Source organism: Oncorhynchus gorbuscha, linkage group LG21 (genome assembly GCF_021184085.1).
Source record: "Oncorhynchus gorbuscha isolate QuinsamMale2020 ecotype Even-year linkage group LG21, OgorEven_v1.0, whole genome shotgun sequence".
NCBI classification, from domain to species: Eukaryota; Metazoa; Chordata; class Actinopteri; order Salmoniformes; family Salmonidae; genus Oncorhynchus; species Oncorhynchus gorbuscha.
The window spans coordinates 52,852,781-52,874,204 of record NC_060193.1 but is presented as its reverse complement, the minus strand read 5'-3'; the positions used below and the strand labels follow the sequence as shown (position 1 = coordinate 52,874,204).

Here is a 21,424-nt window from a genome sequence, read left to right as displayed (position 1 = left end):
CATTCAGTCCATGTGCTTGCCTTCATTATGAGATAAGTAGCTAATGTTAGCTAGCTCGCGAAATTGGAACGCGTGACAAAAACCAGTGCAGCAAGAATTTGCATGCATAAACATTTTCAGTCATCAGCGCATGCCATTTGCAGTTGAAATGTATAGCCAATACATTTTGTATTGAATAACGGTGTTATGTAAATATGGTTTCTGTAAGAAAACATTGTCGTAATGAACAGCTAGCTTGTGCTTGTCATTACGTACTCCCATTGCAAGTTTGCCATAAAGTGTTTGTTTCCATGACCTTTGACTGCTGTAAAACACGAGTAAATCTACTCACCCTTATGGTGGTTTAGCACAAACTCTTTCTCATACCTCTTTTCCACTGCCATAGACACTTTGAAGTTGCACCTAAGAAAGTCAACTAAACAAGCTTTGTATTCACTGGATCTCCTGTAAACCACAAATAAAATGTTCTTAAATAATGTTAACTATAATATTTAGTTAAGAAATCATCATTCAGAGTATCTGTTGATCCTATGAAGCACAATTTGGTCTGTTTTTCATTCAACCTCTAAATAAAAACAATATATCGACAGATATCAGTCATCTGTGAGTTTTCCCTCCCCCAAAATCGGTATCGGACCCAAAAATCCAATACAAGTCGGGCTCTATTTATTTGTTGTCTTTTCACTTAAGCATGCAAACATCATCAGATAGAATTCATAAACAGCTATAAAACTGTACATTTCTCTCTTGGCCCAATGGCAACATTGCAGGAAGTTAGCTCCTTTCCCCAACAACAAAACATTTTAATTAAAAATAATTGTCCACCCAAATTTCTGCAGGCCCACCCACCAACAAATGACTGTCTACGCCACTTCCCCACGGTTACCGTGATTGTTGTGTAGAGGTTGTTGTGTAGTTGCAGTGGTTGTTGTGTAGTTGTTAGTCTGAGTTCGGGCTGAAGTAGTTGTGTAGTTGTAGTGGTTGTTGTGTAGTTGTGTGTCTGGGTCCAGGCCAGGTTTGGCCTCTAGGTGTTCGTCTTCAGCCGCCTCGGATCGTGGGCGGCGAGGAGGGGGGCGGAGCTTAAAGAAATCAGAGACGTAGCAAACCTGAGAGAAAAGGATCATTTATAGTCAGTAGTGCTGAGAGATTAGTGCTTTTTGAGGTCGGTTCTGTTTCAGTTGGATTACGAAGAAAAAAATGCGTTTTCGGTCACAATTTTGTATTTATTTACATGAAATGCATTATGCATTGTGGGTTAAATGTTATTACACAGAATAAAACAATACAAGTCCCATGATGGTAGTGACTGTCCATTACTGCTCATCACTTATTAACCATCATTTATTCACATTACTTTCATCAAATATCTCGGTTGTTGTGTATATTACATTTGTTTTATTTGTGAACTTTATTACTTGAACTCCCTACTACATCGTACAGTTCGGGCTTGATCTGATTTATCTGTATAGAAACTGTGCAATGTGCACATTGAGCTCACAGAAAACCCCCCGAAATGGAATTAAAATAATTGAACTGACATCGGTCAATTAGTTGTTCCAAAACCAAAATATTACAAACAATTTGGGTTAATTGCTCATCATTAATAGTCAGACATGTACAAACACACACCTCCTACAACCCCCTAGACACACACCTCCTACAACCCCCTAGACACACACCTCCTACAACCCCCTAGACACACACCTCCTACAACCCCTAGACACACACCTCCTACAACCCCCTAGACACACACCTCCTACAACCCCCTAGACACACACCTCCTACAACCCCCTAGACACACACCTCCTACAACCCCCTAGACACACACCTCCTACAACCCCTACACACACACCTCCTACAACCCCCTACACACACCTCCTACAACCCCCTAGACACACACTCCTACAACCCCTAGACACACACCTCCTACAACCCCTACACACTCACCTCCTACAACCCCTAGACACACACACCTCCTACAACCCCCTAGACACACACCTCCTACAACCCCCTAGACACACACCTCCTACAACCCCTAGACACACACCTCCTACAACCCCCTAGACACACACCTCCTACAACCCCTAGACACACACCTCCTACAACCCCTAGACACACACCTCCTACAACCCCTAGACACACACCTCCTACAACCCCTACACACACCTCCTACAACCCCCTAGACACACACCTCCTACAACCCCTAGACACACACCTCCTACAACCCCCTAGACACACACCTCCTACAACCCCCTAGACACACACCTCCTACAACCCCTAGACACACACCTCCTACAACCCCTAGACACACACCTCCTACAACCCCCTAGACACACACCTCCTACAACCCCCTAGACACACACCTCCTACAATCCCCTCGACACACACCTCCTACAATCCCCCTAGACACACACCTCCTACAATCCCCTCGACACACACCTCCTACAATCCCCTCGACACACACCTCCTACAACCCCCTACAAACACACCTCCTACAACACCCTATACACACACACCTCCTACAACACCCTATACACACACACCTCCTACAACCCCCTACACACACACTCACGTTGAGCACAGCGATGAGAGTTCCCTGCAGCAGTCCCACCAGTACGTCGCTCCAGTGGTGTTTGTAGTCGCTAACCCGTGTGTATCCAACGTACAACGCAAACGCCACGAGGAAGAACTGCACTGTGGGTCTGACCAGACGAGTCCACTTCCCCTGCATACGTGCTTGCACATACAACTACACACACACACACACACACACACACACACACACACACACACACACACACACACACACACACACACACACACACACACACACACACACACACACACACACACACACATTAATCGTCATCTCACGTGTGTATGAAACTCGCTCTAATAAAAAACACTCACTGCTAGAAACAGCATGCTGTACATCCCGAAGGCAGAGTGTCCGGAGTAAAACGACAATCTGGAACACAGAGAGAAACATGTTGACGTTGCATCACACAGCAAGAGAAGAAAGACGGACAGACAGACAGAAAGAAACACAGACCTGGACTCAGTGACGTTTCGAGGGTTGCCGGTACAGTTGAGTTGCAGCATGTACCCAGAACACACCGTGGGATTACACACAGACAGGAAGTTAGGGCGTGGCCTGCCAATGGTGAACTTGGCCAGGTCAGTCAGTGATTGGCTCACAGCTGCTCCAAACAGAAAGGTCCCCACCACCTAGTAGAGGCACAGTGTAACAGAATAATTTTAAACCGTCCCCTCGCCCATCAATGTAACAGTATAACTTTAGACCGTCCCCTCGCCCATACCCAGGCACGAACCAGGGACCTTCTGCACACATCAACAACAGTCACCCACGAAGCATCGTTACCCATCGCTTCACAAAAGCTGCGGCTCTTGCAGAGCAAGGGGAACTACTACTTCAAAGAGCAAGTGACGTAACCGATTGAAACGCTATTTAGAGCGCACCGCTAACTAAGCTAGCCGTTTCACATCCGTTACACTAGCACAGGCCAATCTAACCCCTTTCCCGAACCAATGAAATTGGGAAGAGGCAGCTAGCCAATCTGAGCTAAGACCACATATTGTCAGCCCAAAACTATGACCCGTGTTCCAACTGACCTTGTAGAGAGCTGACATGTACTGGTTAAAGTTAGAGTTGGAGTGGAGACGCTTGGAGTACACCAGGTACGCTTCTCCTGTAGTGATCTATGGAGAGAGAGAGGCAAACTCATAGCATAGCAGAGGTAAACTCATAGCAGAGGTAAACTCGTACCATAGCAGAGGTAAACTCGTACCATAGCAGAGGCAAACTCATAGCATAGCAAAGGTAAACTCATAGCATAGCAGAGGTAAACTCATAGCATAGCAGAGGTAAACTCATAGCATAGCAGAGGCAAACTCATAGCATAGCAGAGGTAAACTCATAGCATAGCAGAGGTAAACTCGTACCATAGCAGAGGCAAACTCATAGCATAGCAGAGGTAAACTCATAGCATAGCAGAGGCAAACTCATAGCATAGCAGAGGTAAACTCATAGCATAGCAGAGGTAAACTCGTACCATAGCAGAGGTAAACTCGTACCATAGCAGAGGTAAACTCGTACCATAGCAGAGGCAAACTCGTACCATAGCAGAGGCAAACTCGTACCATAGCAGAGGCAAACTCATAGCATAGCAGAGGTAAACTCGTACCATAGCAGAGGCAAACTCATAGCATAGCAGAGGTAAACTCGTACCATAGCAGAGGCAAACTCATAGCATAGCAGAGGTAAACTCATAGCATAGCAGAGGTAAACTCGTACCATAGCAGAGGTAAACTCGTACCATAGCAGAGGTAAACTCGTACCATAGCAGAGGTAAACTCGTACCATAGCAGAGGTAAACTCGTACCATAGCAGAGGTAAACTCGTACCATAGCAGAGGTAAACTCGTACCATAGCAGAGGTAAACTCGTACCATAGCAGAGGTAAACTCGTACCATAGCAGAGGTAAACTCGTACCATAGCAGAGGTAAACTCGTACCATAGCAGAGGTAAACTCGTACCATAGCAGAGGTAAACTCGTACCATAGCAGAGGTAAACTCATACCATAGCAGAGGTAAACTCGTACCATAGCAGAGGTAAACTCGTACCATAGCAGAGGTAAACTCGTACCATAGCAGAGGTAAACTCGTACCATAGCAGAGGTAAACTAGTACCATAGCAGAGGTAAACTCGTACCATAGCGTGCCATAACCATAAAGTTGTTCATCAAACTTACTATGACTATGGAGGAGGGGATGGTGACTGCAGCCATTGCCCCGTGGGAGATGGTGTCTCTTCTGTAAGGATATCTGATGCTCTCGTCATCACAGTAGATACCCCTCTGGTACGGGCTGAACATTAACGTCAAGACCGCTGACGGAAGGGCCGCTGGGAAGGGGGGAGAGCGATAGGAAGGGTAGAGGGAGAGAGAGGAGGGTGTCGGAGTGGGTCAAGGGAGACAGTATCAACATGGTGCTGAACTTGTCTCTGCCTAGGTGAGATTGAGGTTCAAGAAGCAGCTCAACAGGCTCTGACAGACATGTTTAAATCTATCAGCTGGACAGGAACTGTGAACAATACATGGGCATGTGAAGGCACATCGAGGCACTTATTGGTCAGCAGTATATCAGTGACCTCGGTCCCCTGGGGAGGAAGCTGCTAGCTAACACCACACACACACGCTCCAAAGATTGTATAGTTGACCATGCCTAGAAACGGCTTCTCCAATAGAAATCCCCAATCACGCTTGGAGGCGATGTCATGGCAACGTTGGCTAGCTAAGCTCAGAAACTTCATCGGGTCTAACGATCGTCTCGCTCCGAACTGCGCATGAGCAGGCCGTCAAATCAAAGGCCCTCCTTAGATTTAAAGTTATTTTACACCAAAATGAAAACATGCCAGTTTGTCACTTTCACACAAGATTGGAGTAACATCTTCAGCTACTTAAGACATCTAGGTTGTGCCTTTCGATTTAGAGAATATTAACGGCAAAGGAAGAATTTCTCAATTCTCCCATTGACTTCCCAAACCCATGTCTGGTCTGTCGAGTCTGCATCACGAAGCGTTCTTGGAAGTTTTGCATCGTTGGGCCTCTGGGTTTAGATACTGTGTGCGCTGTGATGCTCATGCACGCACACACATCCATCACCATAGATATGCCTAACAGCCTTAAACATTCACCACTGAGCCCTGCTGACAAGGGCATGGGAGCGGACTACCGGACGGGACACACACACACACACACACACACACACACACACACACACACACACACACACACACACACACACACACACACACACACACACACACACACACACACACACACACACACACACAGAGAGAGAGAGATGAATGTCCCAAAGTTACCATGAGAAATTCCCATAAACTGATCTCTCACAGAAGAGACCATGGACTTTTCTTTTAACCTTTCTCCTCTCTTTACCACATTCAAACCTCACCCCCTCTTTCTTTCCCTCCCTCGCTCTCCCCCCCATAGTTCAGTGACTCACAGACCAGAGCAGAGACTGGCACCAGGATAGACTATAAAACTGTCTCAACTGACAACACAATGGTGTGCAAACACACACACACACACACTCAAATCTGACAGGACAATGGTTTTACACACCCTGGTGTTTTTTTCTCCTGTTTTCATGAACCCTGTCACTAGACAACATGCTCCCCTGATGCAGACTGAACTTCCACCAGTCAAATACTGAACAAAAATATAAAAAGCAACATGCAACAATTTCAAAGATTTTCCTGACTAAACAGTTCATAGAAGGAAATCAGTCAATTGAAATAAATCAATTAGGCTCTAATCTATGGATTTCACATGAGTGGGCAATGGAACAGCCATGGGTGGGCATAGGCCCACCCAGTTGGGAGCCAGGCCCTCCCATTCCGAATGAGTTTTCCCCCACAAAATGACTTCATTACAGACAGAAATACAGCTGTTCGGTCATGGAAACCCATTTCAGGAAGCTCCTGACAAACAGTTCTTGTGCTGGCAGTTTGGAACTCAGTAGTGAGTATTGCAAATAGAGGACAGACAATGTTTTATGTGCTTTAGCACTCAGCAGTCTCGTTCTGTGTGCTTGTGTGGCCTACCACTTTGCGGCTGAGCCGTTGTTGCTCCCAGACGTTTCCACTTCACAATAACAGCACTTACAGTTAACCTGGGCAGCTCTAGCAGCACAGAAATTTGACAAACGGACTTTTTGGAACCACATTGAAAGTCACTGAGCTCTTCAGTAAGGCCGTTTAACTGCCAATGTTTGTCTATGGAGATTGCATGGCTGTGTTTCTATGGGTATAATAAAGTGCATTCGAAAATTATTCAGACCCCTTGGCTTTTTCCACATTTTGTTACATTACAGCTGTATTCTAAAATGGATTAAATCGTTTTTTCCCTCATCAATCAACACACAATACCCCATATTGACAAAGCATAAAACAGTTTTTTTCTTCTTTTTTTGCAAATGTATTAAATATATTTCTCGCTGTACTATGCTCCATTCATCTTTCCCTCGATCCTGTCTAGTCTCCCAGTCCCTGCCACTGAAAAACATCCTCACAGCAGGATGCTGCCACCACCATACATCACCGTAGGGATGGTGCCAGGTTTCCTCCAGACGTGACATTTGGCATTCAGGCCAAAGACTTCAATCTTGGTTTCATCAGACCAGAGATTCTGACCCCAAGTGGTCTGTCATGTGCCTTTCACTGAGGAGTGGCTTCCCTCTGGCCACTCTACCATAACGGCCTGATTGGTGGAGTGCTGCAGAGATGGTTGTCCTTCTGGAAGGTTCTCCCATCTCCACAGAGGAACCCTAGAGCTCTGTCAGAGTGACCATTGGGTTCTTGGTCACCTCCCTGACCAAGGCCCGTTTTCCCCGATTGCTCAGTTTGGCCGGGCGGCCGGCTCTAGGACGAGTCTTGGTGGATCCAAACTTCTTCCATTCAAGAATGATGGGGCCACTGTGTTCCTGTGGATCTTCAATGCTGCAGACATTTTTTGGTACCCTTCCTCAGGTCGGTGCTTCGACACAATCGTGTCTCGGGACTCTACGGACAACTCCTTCGACTTCATGGCTTGTTTTTTTCTCTGACATGCCAACTGTGGGACCTTATATAGACAGGTGTGTGGCTTCGCAAATCATGTCCAAATCAATTGCATTTACCACAGGTGGACTCCAATCAAGTTGTAGAAACATCTCAAGGATGATCAATGGGAACAGGATGCACCTGAGATCAATTTGGAGTTTCATAGCGAAGGGTCTGAATACTTATGTACATTTAAAAACAAAAATGTTTTTATTACATTTCCCAAAAAATTCAAAAAACACTGTTTTCGCTTTGTCATTATGGGGTATGGTGTGTAGATTGATGAGGAAAAACATTAAATGTAATCAATTTTAGAATAAGGCTGTAACCTAACAACATGTGGAGAAAGGGAAGGGCTCTGGTTACTTTCTGTATCATGCAGACCTAGCTTGTGCCTGCATTCCTGCCTTTGGGACAACGACTCAAATTGTTAGGAGGGAGACACGAGCATCTCGTCATTATATCCAGATCTGGTTTCATCCACTTGCGAACTAGAAAGGGAAATTGGCGGGTGCACAGCGCACTGCTCAGATTCTGGCTTCCCCTAAAGTAAAATTATAATTATTCGCTCTAAATAAAATAATTCAAAGTACTTTACCAGACAGCTTGACTTAGCCATAGATGATGATCATTTTTTATTTGATTTTTAAACAATAGTGGATTGTTTCACATCACAAGTGCATAGGCCTATGCCTATTTCAGAAGCAAGCAATTTGGGCAGCGAGTGTGGCAATAGGCTTAGCGTAAAGCATCTAGAAGGTGTCTTGAGTATAATTGAAAATGTTGAGACAAGAAGAAGGGGAGGAGTGTGACGGAGATATGGGCTTCTCTCTCCAGAATGCATGCAATCAGCTCTCCTGAATAGTTTGCCCTTCAATTGTTTATTTGTATCAATTTACCATTACATATAAACTCAGCAAAAAAATAAATGTCCTCTCACTGTCAACTGTTTATTTTCAACATACTTAACATGTGTAAATATTTGTATGAACATAACAAGATTCAACAACTGAGACATAAACTTCACAAGTTCCACAGACATGTGACTAACAGAAATGAAATAATGTGTCCCTGAACAGGGGGGGGGGGGTAAAAATCTAAAGTAACAGTCAGTATTTGGTACTGCAGTACTTCCCCTCCTCATGGACTGCACCAGATTTGCCAGTTATTGCTGTGAGATGTTACCCCACTCTTCCACCAAGACAGTGAGAAACAAGTTTTGGTTTATTTCATTACTGTCTTTTGTTTTGAGTGTCTATGGTGAGCAATGATGATTTTCTGTCCAGATAATGTTAATGGAGGGAGCGCGCACGCCTGAGCACACCAACATGCTGAGTTGACACAATGTTACACTTCATTACCCATAGCGCAAAACAAGACAGATTCAGAGGCAGACAGGCAGAGTATAGATTAATGCAATTGAAATAACCTGAATTTTCATCAGGATATTTTATACTGTTTTAATTTGTCAGATTTAGGCTTATGTATTTTACTTAGTTGATGGTGGAAGTTATAGGGGCTCCCGAGAGGCGTCACTGCAGTACCTGGTTCGAATCCAGGCTGCATCACATCCGGACGTGAGCACAATTGGCCCAGTGTCGTTCTGTTTTGGCCGGGGTTGGCCGTGATTGTAAATAAGAATTTGTTCTTAAATAATTTGCCTAGTTAAATAAAATGTTAAATAAAATAAGCCTACTGTAGCATTGGCCTATAGGTTCTCTCTTAGTTCCATGTGCTCATTTCTTCCAATGGATCACGGTGTAGGCTGTGTCCATATGGCAAAGGCTGGTGCTCTTGCATTAGTTTAATTTAAATGTCTAGATTTGTCTTATTTAAATGAAGATGAACCGTGTGACAATAATTTTGAGAAACAAAAAACATTATTGAAATGAAACTGTTCCACGAAAATGTACACAGTATTAAAATAATCAGAACAGGTAGAAATTGTAGGACAACTTGTAAGCTTCCCAAAACTTGAAACTCACAAGCTGTCTTTATCATAAAAGACATTAACAAAATGTGTGAAGGCGCAAGTGCTTGCACACAGGAGGTCCCGTGAAAAAAAACGGGCCCGCCTATAAAAACCTAACGCCAGTCCAACTGATTCCTTCTGGCGCCCGCCCTGCTCACATTGTCACGAGTGATGCATTCTGGCTCTTTTCAGTGAGCCGGACCTTTAAAAAAATATGTTTTGTATTTTTTCAAGTCAAACGGTTTGCGATAGTTTGACTATGATTGGTGTTAAAACAATTCCAATTAAATCATACTCTACCTTAATTAACCACAATGTATTTAAAAATGCATTGGTTTGTTATGGAAAATAATGTTATTGCAACATTTGCATTTAAAGTAAAACTGTTTTAATGTATATAAACAAAGTGCATATTGTCACGAACCGGCTCAAAGCCCGTAACAAAGGGAGACAACGTGGAGATAAGGAGTAGCAAAATCTATATTTATTAAAGAAGTAACTAAGTATAATATACAATGGTGTGTGTAATCAGTAATCAGTAGTGTAAGTGAGTGTTTTGCATGCATGAATGTGATAATGCAGGGTGATGAAAGGTGCCAAAGCAAACAAACAAACGGCCACCAAGAACCACAACACAATCTACAACGGGTGTCTGCATGGAGAGAGTCTCCTCCATGAATGTGGAAGAGGTCTATTTATCCTGGGAGACACCTGGCCCAGGTGTTTCCCATGTAGCTGACGACCCTCTCAACTCCGCCCACCGGCATCCTAATAAGAAAACAAGAACAAAGACAGAATACGGCAGACAGAGTGGGAGGGTCGTCACATTCCCCCCATTGTCCCAAATTGACACAGGCCTCTGCGTCCCAAATTGACACAGGCCTCTGCGTCCCAAATTGACACAGGCCTCTGCGTCCCAAATTGACACAGGCCTCTGCGTCCCAAATTGACACAGGCCTCTGCGCCCCAAATTGACACAGGCCTCTGCGCCCCAAATTGACACAGGCCTCTGCGCCCCAAATTGACACAGGCCTCTGCGCCCCAAATTGACACAGGCCTCTGTGCCCCAAATTGATGAGGGTTTACGTGTTCACACTTACAATTTGCCCCAGCCAACCTCCTCCCCAGACCTCAGCAATCGCACAGGAAGCAACATTTAAGAGGAAAGAAAACAAGACCAGGAGGGAGCAGACAGGACAGAGAGAACATGACAATACGAAACAATGGTTAGTCACGTAAACATTAGGAACAGGGCGCACGAGAGAGCGCATCAGCAATCACGTTTTCAGTTCCCGGATGTGCCTCACATCGAGATGGAATGATTGTAAAAATAAACACCATCGCATTATCCTCTGGTTTGGACACATCATGGACCTCAAAAAAGTGAGGGGGTTCGGTGTAGACCACAATAGGTACTATACACTTCGAAGTGTTGTAGCGCCCAAATGAGTGCTAGCGCTTCCTTTTCAATAACCGAATAGTTCAACTGATAATCGTTAAACTTTTTAGAAAAGAAACTAACAGGCTTCTCAATCCCAGACACATCTGCTTGCAGCAAAACTGCACCTGCCCCCACATGACTAGCATCCACCTGCAAGGTAAATGACAAATCCATGCGAGGAGCAGCCAGCACTGGAGTTGAGGTAAGCAACCTCTTTGAATCTTCAAAAGCGTGTTGACAACGAGTAGACCAAACGTAAACAGCCTTAGCTTTCAGCATATCTGTCAAGGGAGCGACCACAGTAGAGAAGTTATTACAAAACTACGGTAATAACCAATCATGCCCAAGAAACGCATCAGTTCCTTTTTAGTAGTTGGTGGTGGAAAAGCATCAATAGCCACCACTTTAGCCCGAACAGGACGCACTTCACCCTGCCCAACCACTTTTCCAAGGTATGTAACGGTCGCCTGAGCAAACTCACATTTTTCCAGATTGATTGTGAGGCGACCTGCAGCCAGACGTTCAAACAAGGCTTGAATACGGGACAGATGTTCTTCCCAAGTATCTGCATAGATCACTACATCGTCCAAATAAACAGCGCACCCGGTCAGACCGGCGACAACCCTGTTCATAAGTCGCTGAAAAGTGGCAGGTGCATTGCGCAGACCGAAACTCATAACTGAATACGAGTACAGACCAAAGGGTGTAATAAAGGCAGAGATTTCACGTGCCCTACTCGTCAGTGGCACCTGCCAATAGCCTTTTAACAGGTCAAATTTGCTCACAAACTTAGCTGCACCGACTTGATCAACACAGTCCTCCATCCGAGGAAGAGGAAATGAATCTGGCTTTGTGACACTGTTTACCTTACGGTAGTCCGTACAAAAACGGTTTGTTCCATCCGGTTTACTGACCAAGATACAGGGAGAAGCCCAACTGGAGAAAGAAGGCTCTGCTATCTTACTCTCCAGCATGTACTTGACCTCAGCATCCAGACAACGTAGTTTCTCTGAAGAAACTCTATAGAACCGCTGACGAATGGGGTCAGCACCTCCAATGTCAATATCATGTTCTATTAAGTTTGTACGTGTAGGTGTATCAGAAAATAAACCTGGAAATCTCTGAATCAGACCAACCATCTCTTTCCGCTCATCAACAGGTAGGTGAGTGAGAAGACTGTCTAAAATATCCAGTGTTTCTGAATTTTTCAATCTACCCTGCAATATTCGTCAGGACCAGGAACATCTTCCTCCTCATGCACAGATCTAGCACGACAAGAACCCAAGGAAACAACGGTATCAGCCAAAAGAACAGGTTTACCGTCCTCTGTAGAATCCCACTGTTCAGTCTCAGAGGAACGTGCATAATAGGGTTTTAACAGATTTACATGGCACAGCTGGTGTGCTTTCCTCCGTTCTGGAGTGGCAACTAGATAATTTTGCTCAGTGTACTGGCGCACCACTGTATATGGACCTTGAAACTTGGCTTGAAAAGGAGAACCAACAATTGGCAGCAGAGCAAGAACCTGGTCACCTGGACTAAAGTGACGAGGCTCAGTTCGGCGATCAAATATGCCCTTCATCCTATCCTGTGAAGATGATAACTTCTCTTTAGCCATTTCACCAGCGGCAACACAATTCGGAAATCACAACATACGAACACAGGGACTGAGGATCGGGAGACTTCCAGTCATCCTGGAGAACAGATAAAGTCAATGTCCAAACACAAGGTCATTTGGACTGAAACCTGTGCTCTCCTGTGAAATAGCGGCTAACAGTAACCAAGGCACCCCTCCTCCCAATCCTTATCCATCTCAGTACAATAAGCTCTCAACAAAGACTTAAGTGTTTGATGGGTCCCTCTTGACTTTCGTGATCTAGACACATTGTGTTTAATATGAAGCTTTGAAGAACCTGACCAAACAGATTAGAGGTAAAATTAGATGATCACCTGAATGACCAGATTCCAAACAGAGAAACTGAGTCAAACCACATTTTGATTTCATAGGCAGCAGGAAAGATTTACATCACAGTGAACACTGCTACCCTTTTAGAATGAGGCAGAGGTGCCTCAATTAGATACTCAAAAGGTTGGCTGAGTACAGGAATAGGAAACAATGGCTGGTTTCTTGATTCTCAGTTAATTTATTTGTCCCATTTTTGTCCAGAAGAACCTCTCAGATGGACACCCACTTTCTCATCAGGACATCCTCTGGAGGGAATGGATGTGGCAGCTGAGTTCCAGCTGGGGTCATCCCTGTTGCCCAGTTGACAGATGGGATAACAGGGAAAAACAGTGACATACTTTGTATTATTATCATTAGTCGGCGCAGTGACTGTTCGCCAGTCATAGAACTGTCACTGCACCAGAGAACACCTCTGGGAAACTCTGTACACTCTCATCAGGAATCCCAACAAATGACGGCTTAGTGGAAACCACTAGAGATGGAAACACAACTGGCCATACCCGCTCACCTGCTGTTATTCCCAAGGATAACGCGATACCCTCAATAGGCCACCCCCACCCTCACCCTTGCCCACAATCCCCAGTTTATGCAATGAACTGCAGAGTGGAACACTATTCCCGAATCAGTCTCAGCAGAAAAGGGTAACCCTCCCCTGATTGCCCAGTCACTGGCACTGACTGACACAAAACCTTCTGAAAGGGGGCTGTCCCTCCCTGTTGCCCAGTTGACTGCTGGGGCTGTCCCTCCCTGTTGCCCAGTTGACTGCTGGGGCTGTCCCTCCCTGGTGCCCAGTTGACTGCTGGGGCTGTCCCTCCCTGTTGCCCAGTTGACTGCTGGGGCTGAAGTGAGGATGAAGTGAGTATGTGTGTAGCACTCTGCTGCAGTGCCAGAGAAATAAACACACAAACATAGAATTTTAGTCATCTCCAGTTTTATTCCAGTAAGGTTTCTGCTACATTGTTATTGTAGCCAAGGGTTGAGTTGAACCAAGATCATTATTGTTCCTCTCCCCAGAGAGTGGGCTGAGCTGGATTTGATTTTTTTAAAAGGAAGGAGAAAGGAGAGTGTGTGAATAAATAGATGAAAGATTGAAAACCAACACTATTAAGACAACGTGGTAACAGTGAATCTGGAACCCTGCGGAATGGCATATATTGTAACAGAACTGGCGACGACCCGTACCTGGGATCCAGTGGTACTGGAGATGTTTTAATGAACCCAAAGGAAAACGGATTCAAGCATTATCTTCGGGAAGAGGTTAGTTTGTAGCACACATCTTGACCTTCCTCAGAGATGTAGAAAGAACAGCGATGTGGCACAGACTCAGAGGGCTGGGCGTTTGTGTGTCCAGTGGCAGATACAGGAAGCAGAGTCCATAGTGCGTCTTCTTTAACCCCCCGCCCCACACAGTTATCTGGGCTGAGGGGGAGGGGGGGTATTTAGTAACAGAATGGACAGCACGGTCAGAGAGAAAGAACATTGGATAACATTGTTTCTCATCTGGTTGATAGAAAGTTCCAGATTTCTCCCAGAGAAAACAAACATGGAGGAATGTCTGGTGAGATATGACACATGAGCAACTTCCTCCTGACCTTTGACCTCACAGGAAGGAGGGACCTGAGAAGTGTTCCTGTTATTCTCCAGACTGTCCTACTAGTCACATCCAAAAGCTACAACACACACACACTGATTAAATCTAGACAATAGAGAGATTCCAATAGGGAGACAGTGCAGGAAGAGGATCAGTACTCTATGGCTGTAGTAATCCCGCTGTACTGTCAGAATCCTGGTTATTTTCCACACAGGAAAGGTCAACCCCCCCCCTAGTCTCTCACACACACACACACACACACACACACACACACACACACACAGAACACACACACACACACACACACACACACACACACACATATATAGTTGGCACAGAGAGATGTGTGTGTGTGTGTGTGTGTGTGTGTGTGTGTGTGTGTGTGTGTGTGTGTGTGTGTGTGTGTGTGTGTGTGTGTGTGTGTGTGTGTGTGTGTGTGTGTGTGTGTGTGTGTGTGTGTGTGTGTGTGTGTGTGTGTGTGTGTGTGTGTGTGTGTGTGTGTGAGTGAGAGAGAGAGTCAGTAAAACAGCAGCAGAGTATCTTTAACTCTGTGCGCAAAGAAAATGAAAGATAAATAACAAACTAACACAACAACAGTTGGTATCAGTCTATAGTTTGATGCAGATGCTCTTCAAACCCCAAGTCACATAAATAACAGTAATAACTTAGAGCAACGGCAGCTGCCTTAGAATGACCCTTAGAATGAACATGATCATTGTCTGCCAATCAGATTCTTCCAGAGGGTGTATACAGGTCTTACAACAGTAATCTGTCCCATTCACACAATTACCAGTCAATATTGAACGATCTAAAGGTCCAAATGAAATTATGGATACGTTAGGCCTTTGTGTTATGCACATAACAGCAGAGTGCTTGGTGCTGGTGGCTTTTGGTTGGTATTTTTGTTAAAAGAGTGTTGCAGAAATAACTCAGTGTGCCTCTCTCTCTGTGTGTGTGTGTGTGTGTGTGTGTGTGTGTGTGTGTGTGTGTGTGTGTGTGTGTGTGTGTGTGTGTGTGTGTGTGTGTGTGTGTGTGTGTGTGTGTGTGTGTGTGTGTGTGTGTGTGTGTGTGTGTGTGTGTGTGTGTGTGTGTGTGTGTGTGTGTGTGTGTGTAATGTTTCTTTGTCTGCAGTGATAACAAGGCAAAGGACAAGAGGCAAAGGAGAGGAGAAAAGAGTAAAACAGAGAAAGAGGATAGAGAGAGAGCGTTACAAGAGGGGTGGGAGAAAGAGAGAGGGGTGGGAGAAAGAGAGAGGGGTGGGAGAAAGAGAGAGGGGTGGGAGAAAGAGAGAGGGGTGGGAGAAAGAGAGGGGTGGCGGAAAGAGAGAGGGAGAGAAAGAGAGGGGTGGAAGAAAGAGAGAGGGAGGGAAAGAGAGAGAGGGAGAGAAAGAAAGGGGTGGGAGAAAGAGAGAGGGAGGGAAAGAGAGAGAGGGAGAGAAAGAAAGGGGTGGGAGAAAGAGAGGGGTGGGAGAAGAAAGGGATGGGAGAAGAAAGGGATGGGAGAAAGAGAGAGGGAGAGAAAGAGAGAGGGGTGGAAGAAAGAGAGAGGGAGAGAAAGAGAGAGGGGTGGAAGAAAGAGAGAGGGAGCGAAAGAGAGGAGGGAGCGAAAGAGAGAGAGGGAGAGAAAGAAAGGGGTGGGAGAAAGAAAGGGGTGGGAGAAGAAAGGGATGGGAGAAGAAAGGGATGGAAGAAAGAGAGAGGGAAGAAAGAGAGAGGGTGGAAAGAGAAGGGTGGAAGAAAGAGAGGGATGGGAGAAAGAGAGAGGGAGAGAAAGAAAGGGGTGGGAGAAAGAGAGGGGTGGGAGAAGAAAGGGATGGGAGAAGAAAGGGATGGAAGAAAGAGAGAGGGATGGAAGAAAGAGAGAGGGATGGAAGAAAGAGAGAGGGATGGGAGAAAGAGAGAGGGATGGAAGAAAGAGAGAGGGATGGGAGAAAGAGAGAGGGATGGGAGAAAGAGAAGGGATGGGAGAAAGAGAGGGATGGGAGAAAGAGAGAGGGGTGGGAGAAAGAGAAAGGGATGGGAGAAAGAGAGAGGGGTGGGAGAAGAAAGGGATGGGAGAAAGAGAGAGGGATGGGAGAAAGAGAGAGGGATGGGAGAAAGAGAGAGGGATGGGAGAAAGAGAGAGGGATGGGAGAAAGAGAGAGGGATGGGAGAAAGAGAGAGGGATGGGAGAAAGAGAGGGATGGGAGAAAGAGCGAGGGATGGGAGAAAAGAGGGATGGGAGAGGGATGGGAGAAAGAGAGAGGGATGGGAGAAAGAGAGAGGGATGGGAGAAAGAGAGAGGGGGATGGGAGAGAAGGGATGGGAGAAAGAGAGGGATGGGAGAAAGAGAGAGGGATGGGAGAAAAGAGAGGGATGGGAGAAAGAGAGGGATGGGAGAATGGGAGAAAGAGGGATGGGAGAAAGAGAGAGGGATGGGAGAAAGAAGAGGGTGGGAGAAAGAGAGAGGGTGGGAGAAAGAGAGAGGGGGGAGAAAAGAGGGATGGGAGAAAGAGAGAGGGTGGGAGAAAGAGGTGTGAGAGAGAGATGAGAAAGAGAGAAAGAGAGGGATGGGAGAAAGAGAGGGATGGGAGAAGAGAGGGATGGGAGAAAGAGGGAGAGAATGGGAGGGATGGGAGAAAGAGGGAGGAGAATGAGAGAGGGATGGGAGAAAGAGGGATAGGAGAATGAGAGAGGGATGGGAGAAAGAGGGATAGGAGAATGAGAGAGGGATGGGAGAAAGAGGGATAGGAGAATGAGAGTGAGTAAAAGAGGGATAGGATGAATGAGGGAGAGAAAAGAGGGATGGGAGAAAGAGGAGAAGAGGATGGGAGAAAGAGTAAAAGAGGGATAGGGAGAATGGAGAGAATGAAGTGAGAGGGATAGAGAATGAGAATAAAAGAGGGAGGTGAATGAGGGAGAGAGAGGGATGGGAGAAATAGAGAGGGATGGGAGAAAGAGGGATAGGAGAATGAGAGTGAGTAAAAGAGGGATGGGTGAAAGAGAGGGAAGGGAGAAAGAGAGGGGGATGGGAGAAAGAGAGGGATGGGAGAAAGAGAGGGATGAGAGAAAGGGAGAGGGGTGGGAGAAAGAGAGTGAGTAAAAGAGGGATAGATGAATGAGAGTGAGTAAAAGAGGGATAGATGAATGAGAGTGAGTAAAAGAGGGATAGATGAATGAGAGTGAGTAAAAGAGGGATAGGTGAATGAGGGAGAGAAAGAGGGATGGGAGAAATAGAGAGGGATGGGAGAAAGAGGGATAGGAGAATGAGAGTGAGTAAAAGAGGGATGGGTGAAAGAGAGGGAAGGGAGAAAGAGAGGGATGGGAGAAAGAGAGGGATGGGAGAAAGAGAGGGATGAGAGAAAGGGAGAGGGGTGGGAGAAAGAGAGGGGTGGGAGAAAGAGAGAGGGGTGGGAGAAAGAGAGAGGGGTGGGAGAAAGAGAGAGGGATGGGAGAAAGAGAGGGATGGGAGAAAGAGAGAGGGATGGGAGAATGAGAGTATGAAAGTGAGTAAAAGATGGATGGGCGAAAGAGAGGGAAGGGAGAAAGAGAGATCTGGATGGGAGGGAGAGGGAAGAAAGAGAGGGATGGGAGAAAGAGAGAGGGATGGGAGAAAGAGAGAGGGATGGGAGAAAGAGAGAGGGATGGGAGAAAGAGAGAGGGATGGGAGAAAGAGAGAGGGATGGGAGAAAGAGAGAGATGGGAGAAAGAGAGAGATGGGAGAAAGAGAGAGATGGGAGAAAGAGAGATAGGGGAATGAGAGTGAGTAAAAGAGGGATAGGAGAATGAGAGAGGGAGAGAAAGAAAGGAGTGAGGAAAAGCTTTGTGAGATCAGATCCAGTTTGTCGACTCGGCACATTCCTACAATATTAATGACACAGTGAGGAAGCTGGGCTAACACACACACACACACACACACACACACACACACACACACACACACACACACACACACACACACACACACACACACACACCACACACACACCTGTATCACTCTTATCTGGACTGGGAATTTAAAAAATCCCAAAAGTATTCTTGTCAGTAATTACTGCTATCCCCAGAGACCACTATCTATCTATCTATCTATCTATCTATCTATCGAGAGAGAAGAGAGAGGGTGGAGGCAGGAGAGATGAAAGAAAAAAGAACCAACTGGAGAGATTGAGGGAGGAAATAATGAAAGAAGAAGGAAAGTGATTTTACTGTCGTCAGACCCCAGGCCCAGACACACAGGCCTCCGAGACTGTCAACAAACATGGTTCCTGTCGTCAGACCCCAGGCCCAGACACACAGGCCTCCGAGACTGTCAACAAACATGGTTCCTGTCGTCAGACCCCAGGCCCAGACACACAGGCCTCCGAGACTGTCAACAAACATGGTTACTGTCGTCAGACCCCAGGCCCAGACACACAGGCCTCCGAGACTGTCAACAAACATGGTTACTGTCGTCAGACCCCAGGCCCAGACACACAGGCCTCCGAGACTGTCAACAAACATGGTTATGCCACAAGGTGATGTCGTCTTAACAAGGACCAGCTTACCTCCGCTTAACTGTTAAACAACCCTACTCTCTCACTCACTCACTCACTCACTAAATACCATGAGAGAAAGAGAGCAAGGGAGTGAGGAAGGAAGACAAAGAGTGGGGGACAGGGGGAAGAAAGAAAGGGATGAAGATGGAGAGGTGGAGGTGGAGGGAGTGGGAGATAAAGGGGGAATAAGACTGCCCACCCAAATGTCTATTCTAAACTACAGATCCTGTAGTACTGAGAGTCCAGTACAAGTCCGAACATGCAAAACCAGGCTCCACACACAAAACGCAGCAACCACACTGGAAGCTACAGGGCAAAGCCCAACAAGCAGGACACTTTCCATGGAATGTCAGTCAAAAGAACAGGTGTTCTGTTACAAGTGCGCACACACACACACACACACACACACACACACACACACACACACACACACACACACACACACACACACACACACACACACACTCACACTCACAAGCAATTACAGATATTTTTATTTTTAAATGGTCATCATAAATTGTAACGGTGATATAGTGAACTTAAAATCATAGTAATTGTGACTATGCATTTTGTGTTACTAACCCATGCTGACTGATGACTAGCCTACAATCTATAGCACTTGAATCCATACAGATCAGTGTTACACCACTCCACCAGGCACTGTGCCCACCTGTAATGTGCTGACAGACAATGAAAGAATCCATTAAACAAGCTATAACACGAGCAATGCTGACTCTCTTCATATTATAATAGTATTGCGGTGTGTCTGTCTGTATGACTGGCCTTCCATGGAAAGTGCCCTGCATGTTGTGCTTTGGCCTGTGGCTGTGTGTGTGTGTGTGTGTGTGTGTGTGTGTGTGTGTGTGTGTGTGTGTGTGTGTGTGTGTGTGTGTGTGTGTGTGTGTGTAGCTTGCATATCATTGTTTACAAAGTCCCCACCAGCTCAGTCTTATCCAGAATTTACCCAATAAACAATTATACATAAACAACTATTTTATTGATTTATCGGTGGCTAGTGCTACCCTATTGCATTGAGCATGTATAGACGGCAGAGAGAGCGAGTTGTGTCCTTGGTTATTACAACAAAGTGTTATATCAGCCATGTTGCTGGAGAGAGAGAGAAATAGGGCACTTACCGACAAACACACAGAGAACATCAACTAGAATCAGCATATTTTTCTTGTGAACTGGTAGTTCCGTCATCTTCACACTTCTACTCTCTCCGAAGAATTATCAAAACTGCATACACGTTATTGGGAGAAGTTCAGTTGCAAAGGTAAGAGAAAAATAGTGGGAACAATCAGATGTGCTTGTTCTTCCGGATTTCCCTCCCGTAGCCTACCTTGGTCTACCTGTTTAAGCATACACTCTATAGGTGAGTCAGGGAAAACCACGACTGTAGGATACACCACACACACGGAGTGTCCTGCGCTGTCAACACACGGACATGTGTGGGTCGCACATTGTCCCCTCGCAAGCAGAGATGCCGGAAGAAAAAAACGTCTGAAATCGTTTCCTTTACGGAAAGTTGAGAGTGGGCAACTTTTTCCAACTAAATACTTGTGTGCGTTTACACTCTCCACTACCCAGAGCTGACGTCAGAGCTTTTGGGAAAATAAAAGTGAACCAGACCGCAGGGAGGAGTCAGAGGATGAAGAGATTATTTTTGTTGAAGAGGTGAAGAGAGAAGCGGTGTTGCAGCAACATCCAGAAAACAATTTTAAAAAGATGCAAGGTAAATGAGATGGGTCATGGAAGATGTAGGCTTTCTGATAATATAGAAATAAACGACTTTTACCCCCTCCCACATCAATCAATCACATTAATTTATAAAGCCCTTTTTACATCAGCCGATGTCAAAGTGCTGTACAGAAACCCAGCCTGAAACACCAAACAGCAAGCAATGCAGATGTAGAAGCACAGTGGCTAGGAAAAACTTCCTAAAGGAAGGAACCTAGGAAGAAACCTAGAGAGGAACCAGGCTCTGATGGGAGGACTGGGTGGAGATCATAACAGTACCTTGGCAAGATGTTCAAACGTTCATAGATGACCAGCAGGGTCAAATAATACTCATCACAGTGGTTGTAGAGGGTGCAACATGTCAGCACCTCAGGAGTAAATGTCAGTTGGCTTTCATAGCCGATCATTTAGAGTTAGAGACAGCAGGTGAGGTAGAGAGAGTGTCAAAAACAGCAGGTCTGGAACAGGTAGCGCGTCCGGTGAACAGGTCAGGGTTCCATAGCCGCAGGCAGAACAGTTGAAACTGGAACAGCAGCACGACCAGGTGGACTGGGG

At 45.8% G+C, this 21,424-nt stretch overlaps 2 protein-coding genes across 2 annotated transcripts in view; one reads left to right on the top strand and one right to left on the bottom strand.

Annotated features, from left to right (window-relative positions):
• Positions 1–15,009, top strand: part of LOC124007770 (TLE family member 5-like) — a 31,176-nt gene extending 16,167 nt beyond the window's left edge. The window contains exon 9 of the transcript XR_006834002.1: positions 14,959–15,009. The gene's annotated coding sequence lies outside the window, so the exon portion shown is untranslated. The remainder of the gene's footprint in view (positions 1–14,958) is intronic.
• LOC124007769 (phospholipid phosphatase 2-like) lies at positions 645–21,250 on the bottom strand. The gene is made up of 7 exons (XM_046318516.1): positions 20,266–21,250; positions 4,774–4,925; positions 3,634–3,720; positions 3,053–3,228; positions 2,911–2,968; positions 2,573–2,749; positions 645–1,106 (listed from the first exon to the last, which is right to left on the bottom strand). Exons 1-7 carry the CDS (start codon positions 20,330–20,332, stop codon positions 864–866), a joined length of 960 nt encoding a protein of 319 aa, XP_046174472.1. The 5' UTR covers positions 20,333–21,250; the 3' UTR covers positions 645–863.
• Between the last annotated feature and the right edge of the window lie 174 nt (positions 21,251–21,424).

Bases quoted from the DNA above. Each gene is read 5' to 3' on its own strand.
- LOC124007769 (XM_046318516.1), bottom strand. From the start codon at position 20,332: ATGACGGAACTACCAGTTCACAAGAAAAATATGCTGATTCTAGTTGAT. The intron at 3,229-3,633 runs GTCAGTTGGAAC...TGCCTCTACTAG, and splicing joins ACATGTCAGCTCTCTACAAG to GTGGTGGGGACCTTTCTGTT. The intron at 2,969-3,052 runs GTCTGTGTTTCT...TCTGTGTTCCAG, and splicing joins CGAAACGTCACTGAGTCCAG to ATTGTCGTTTTACTCCGGAC.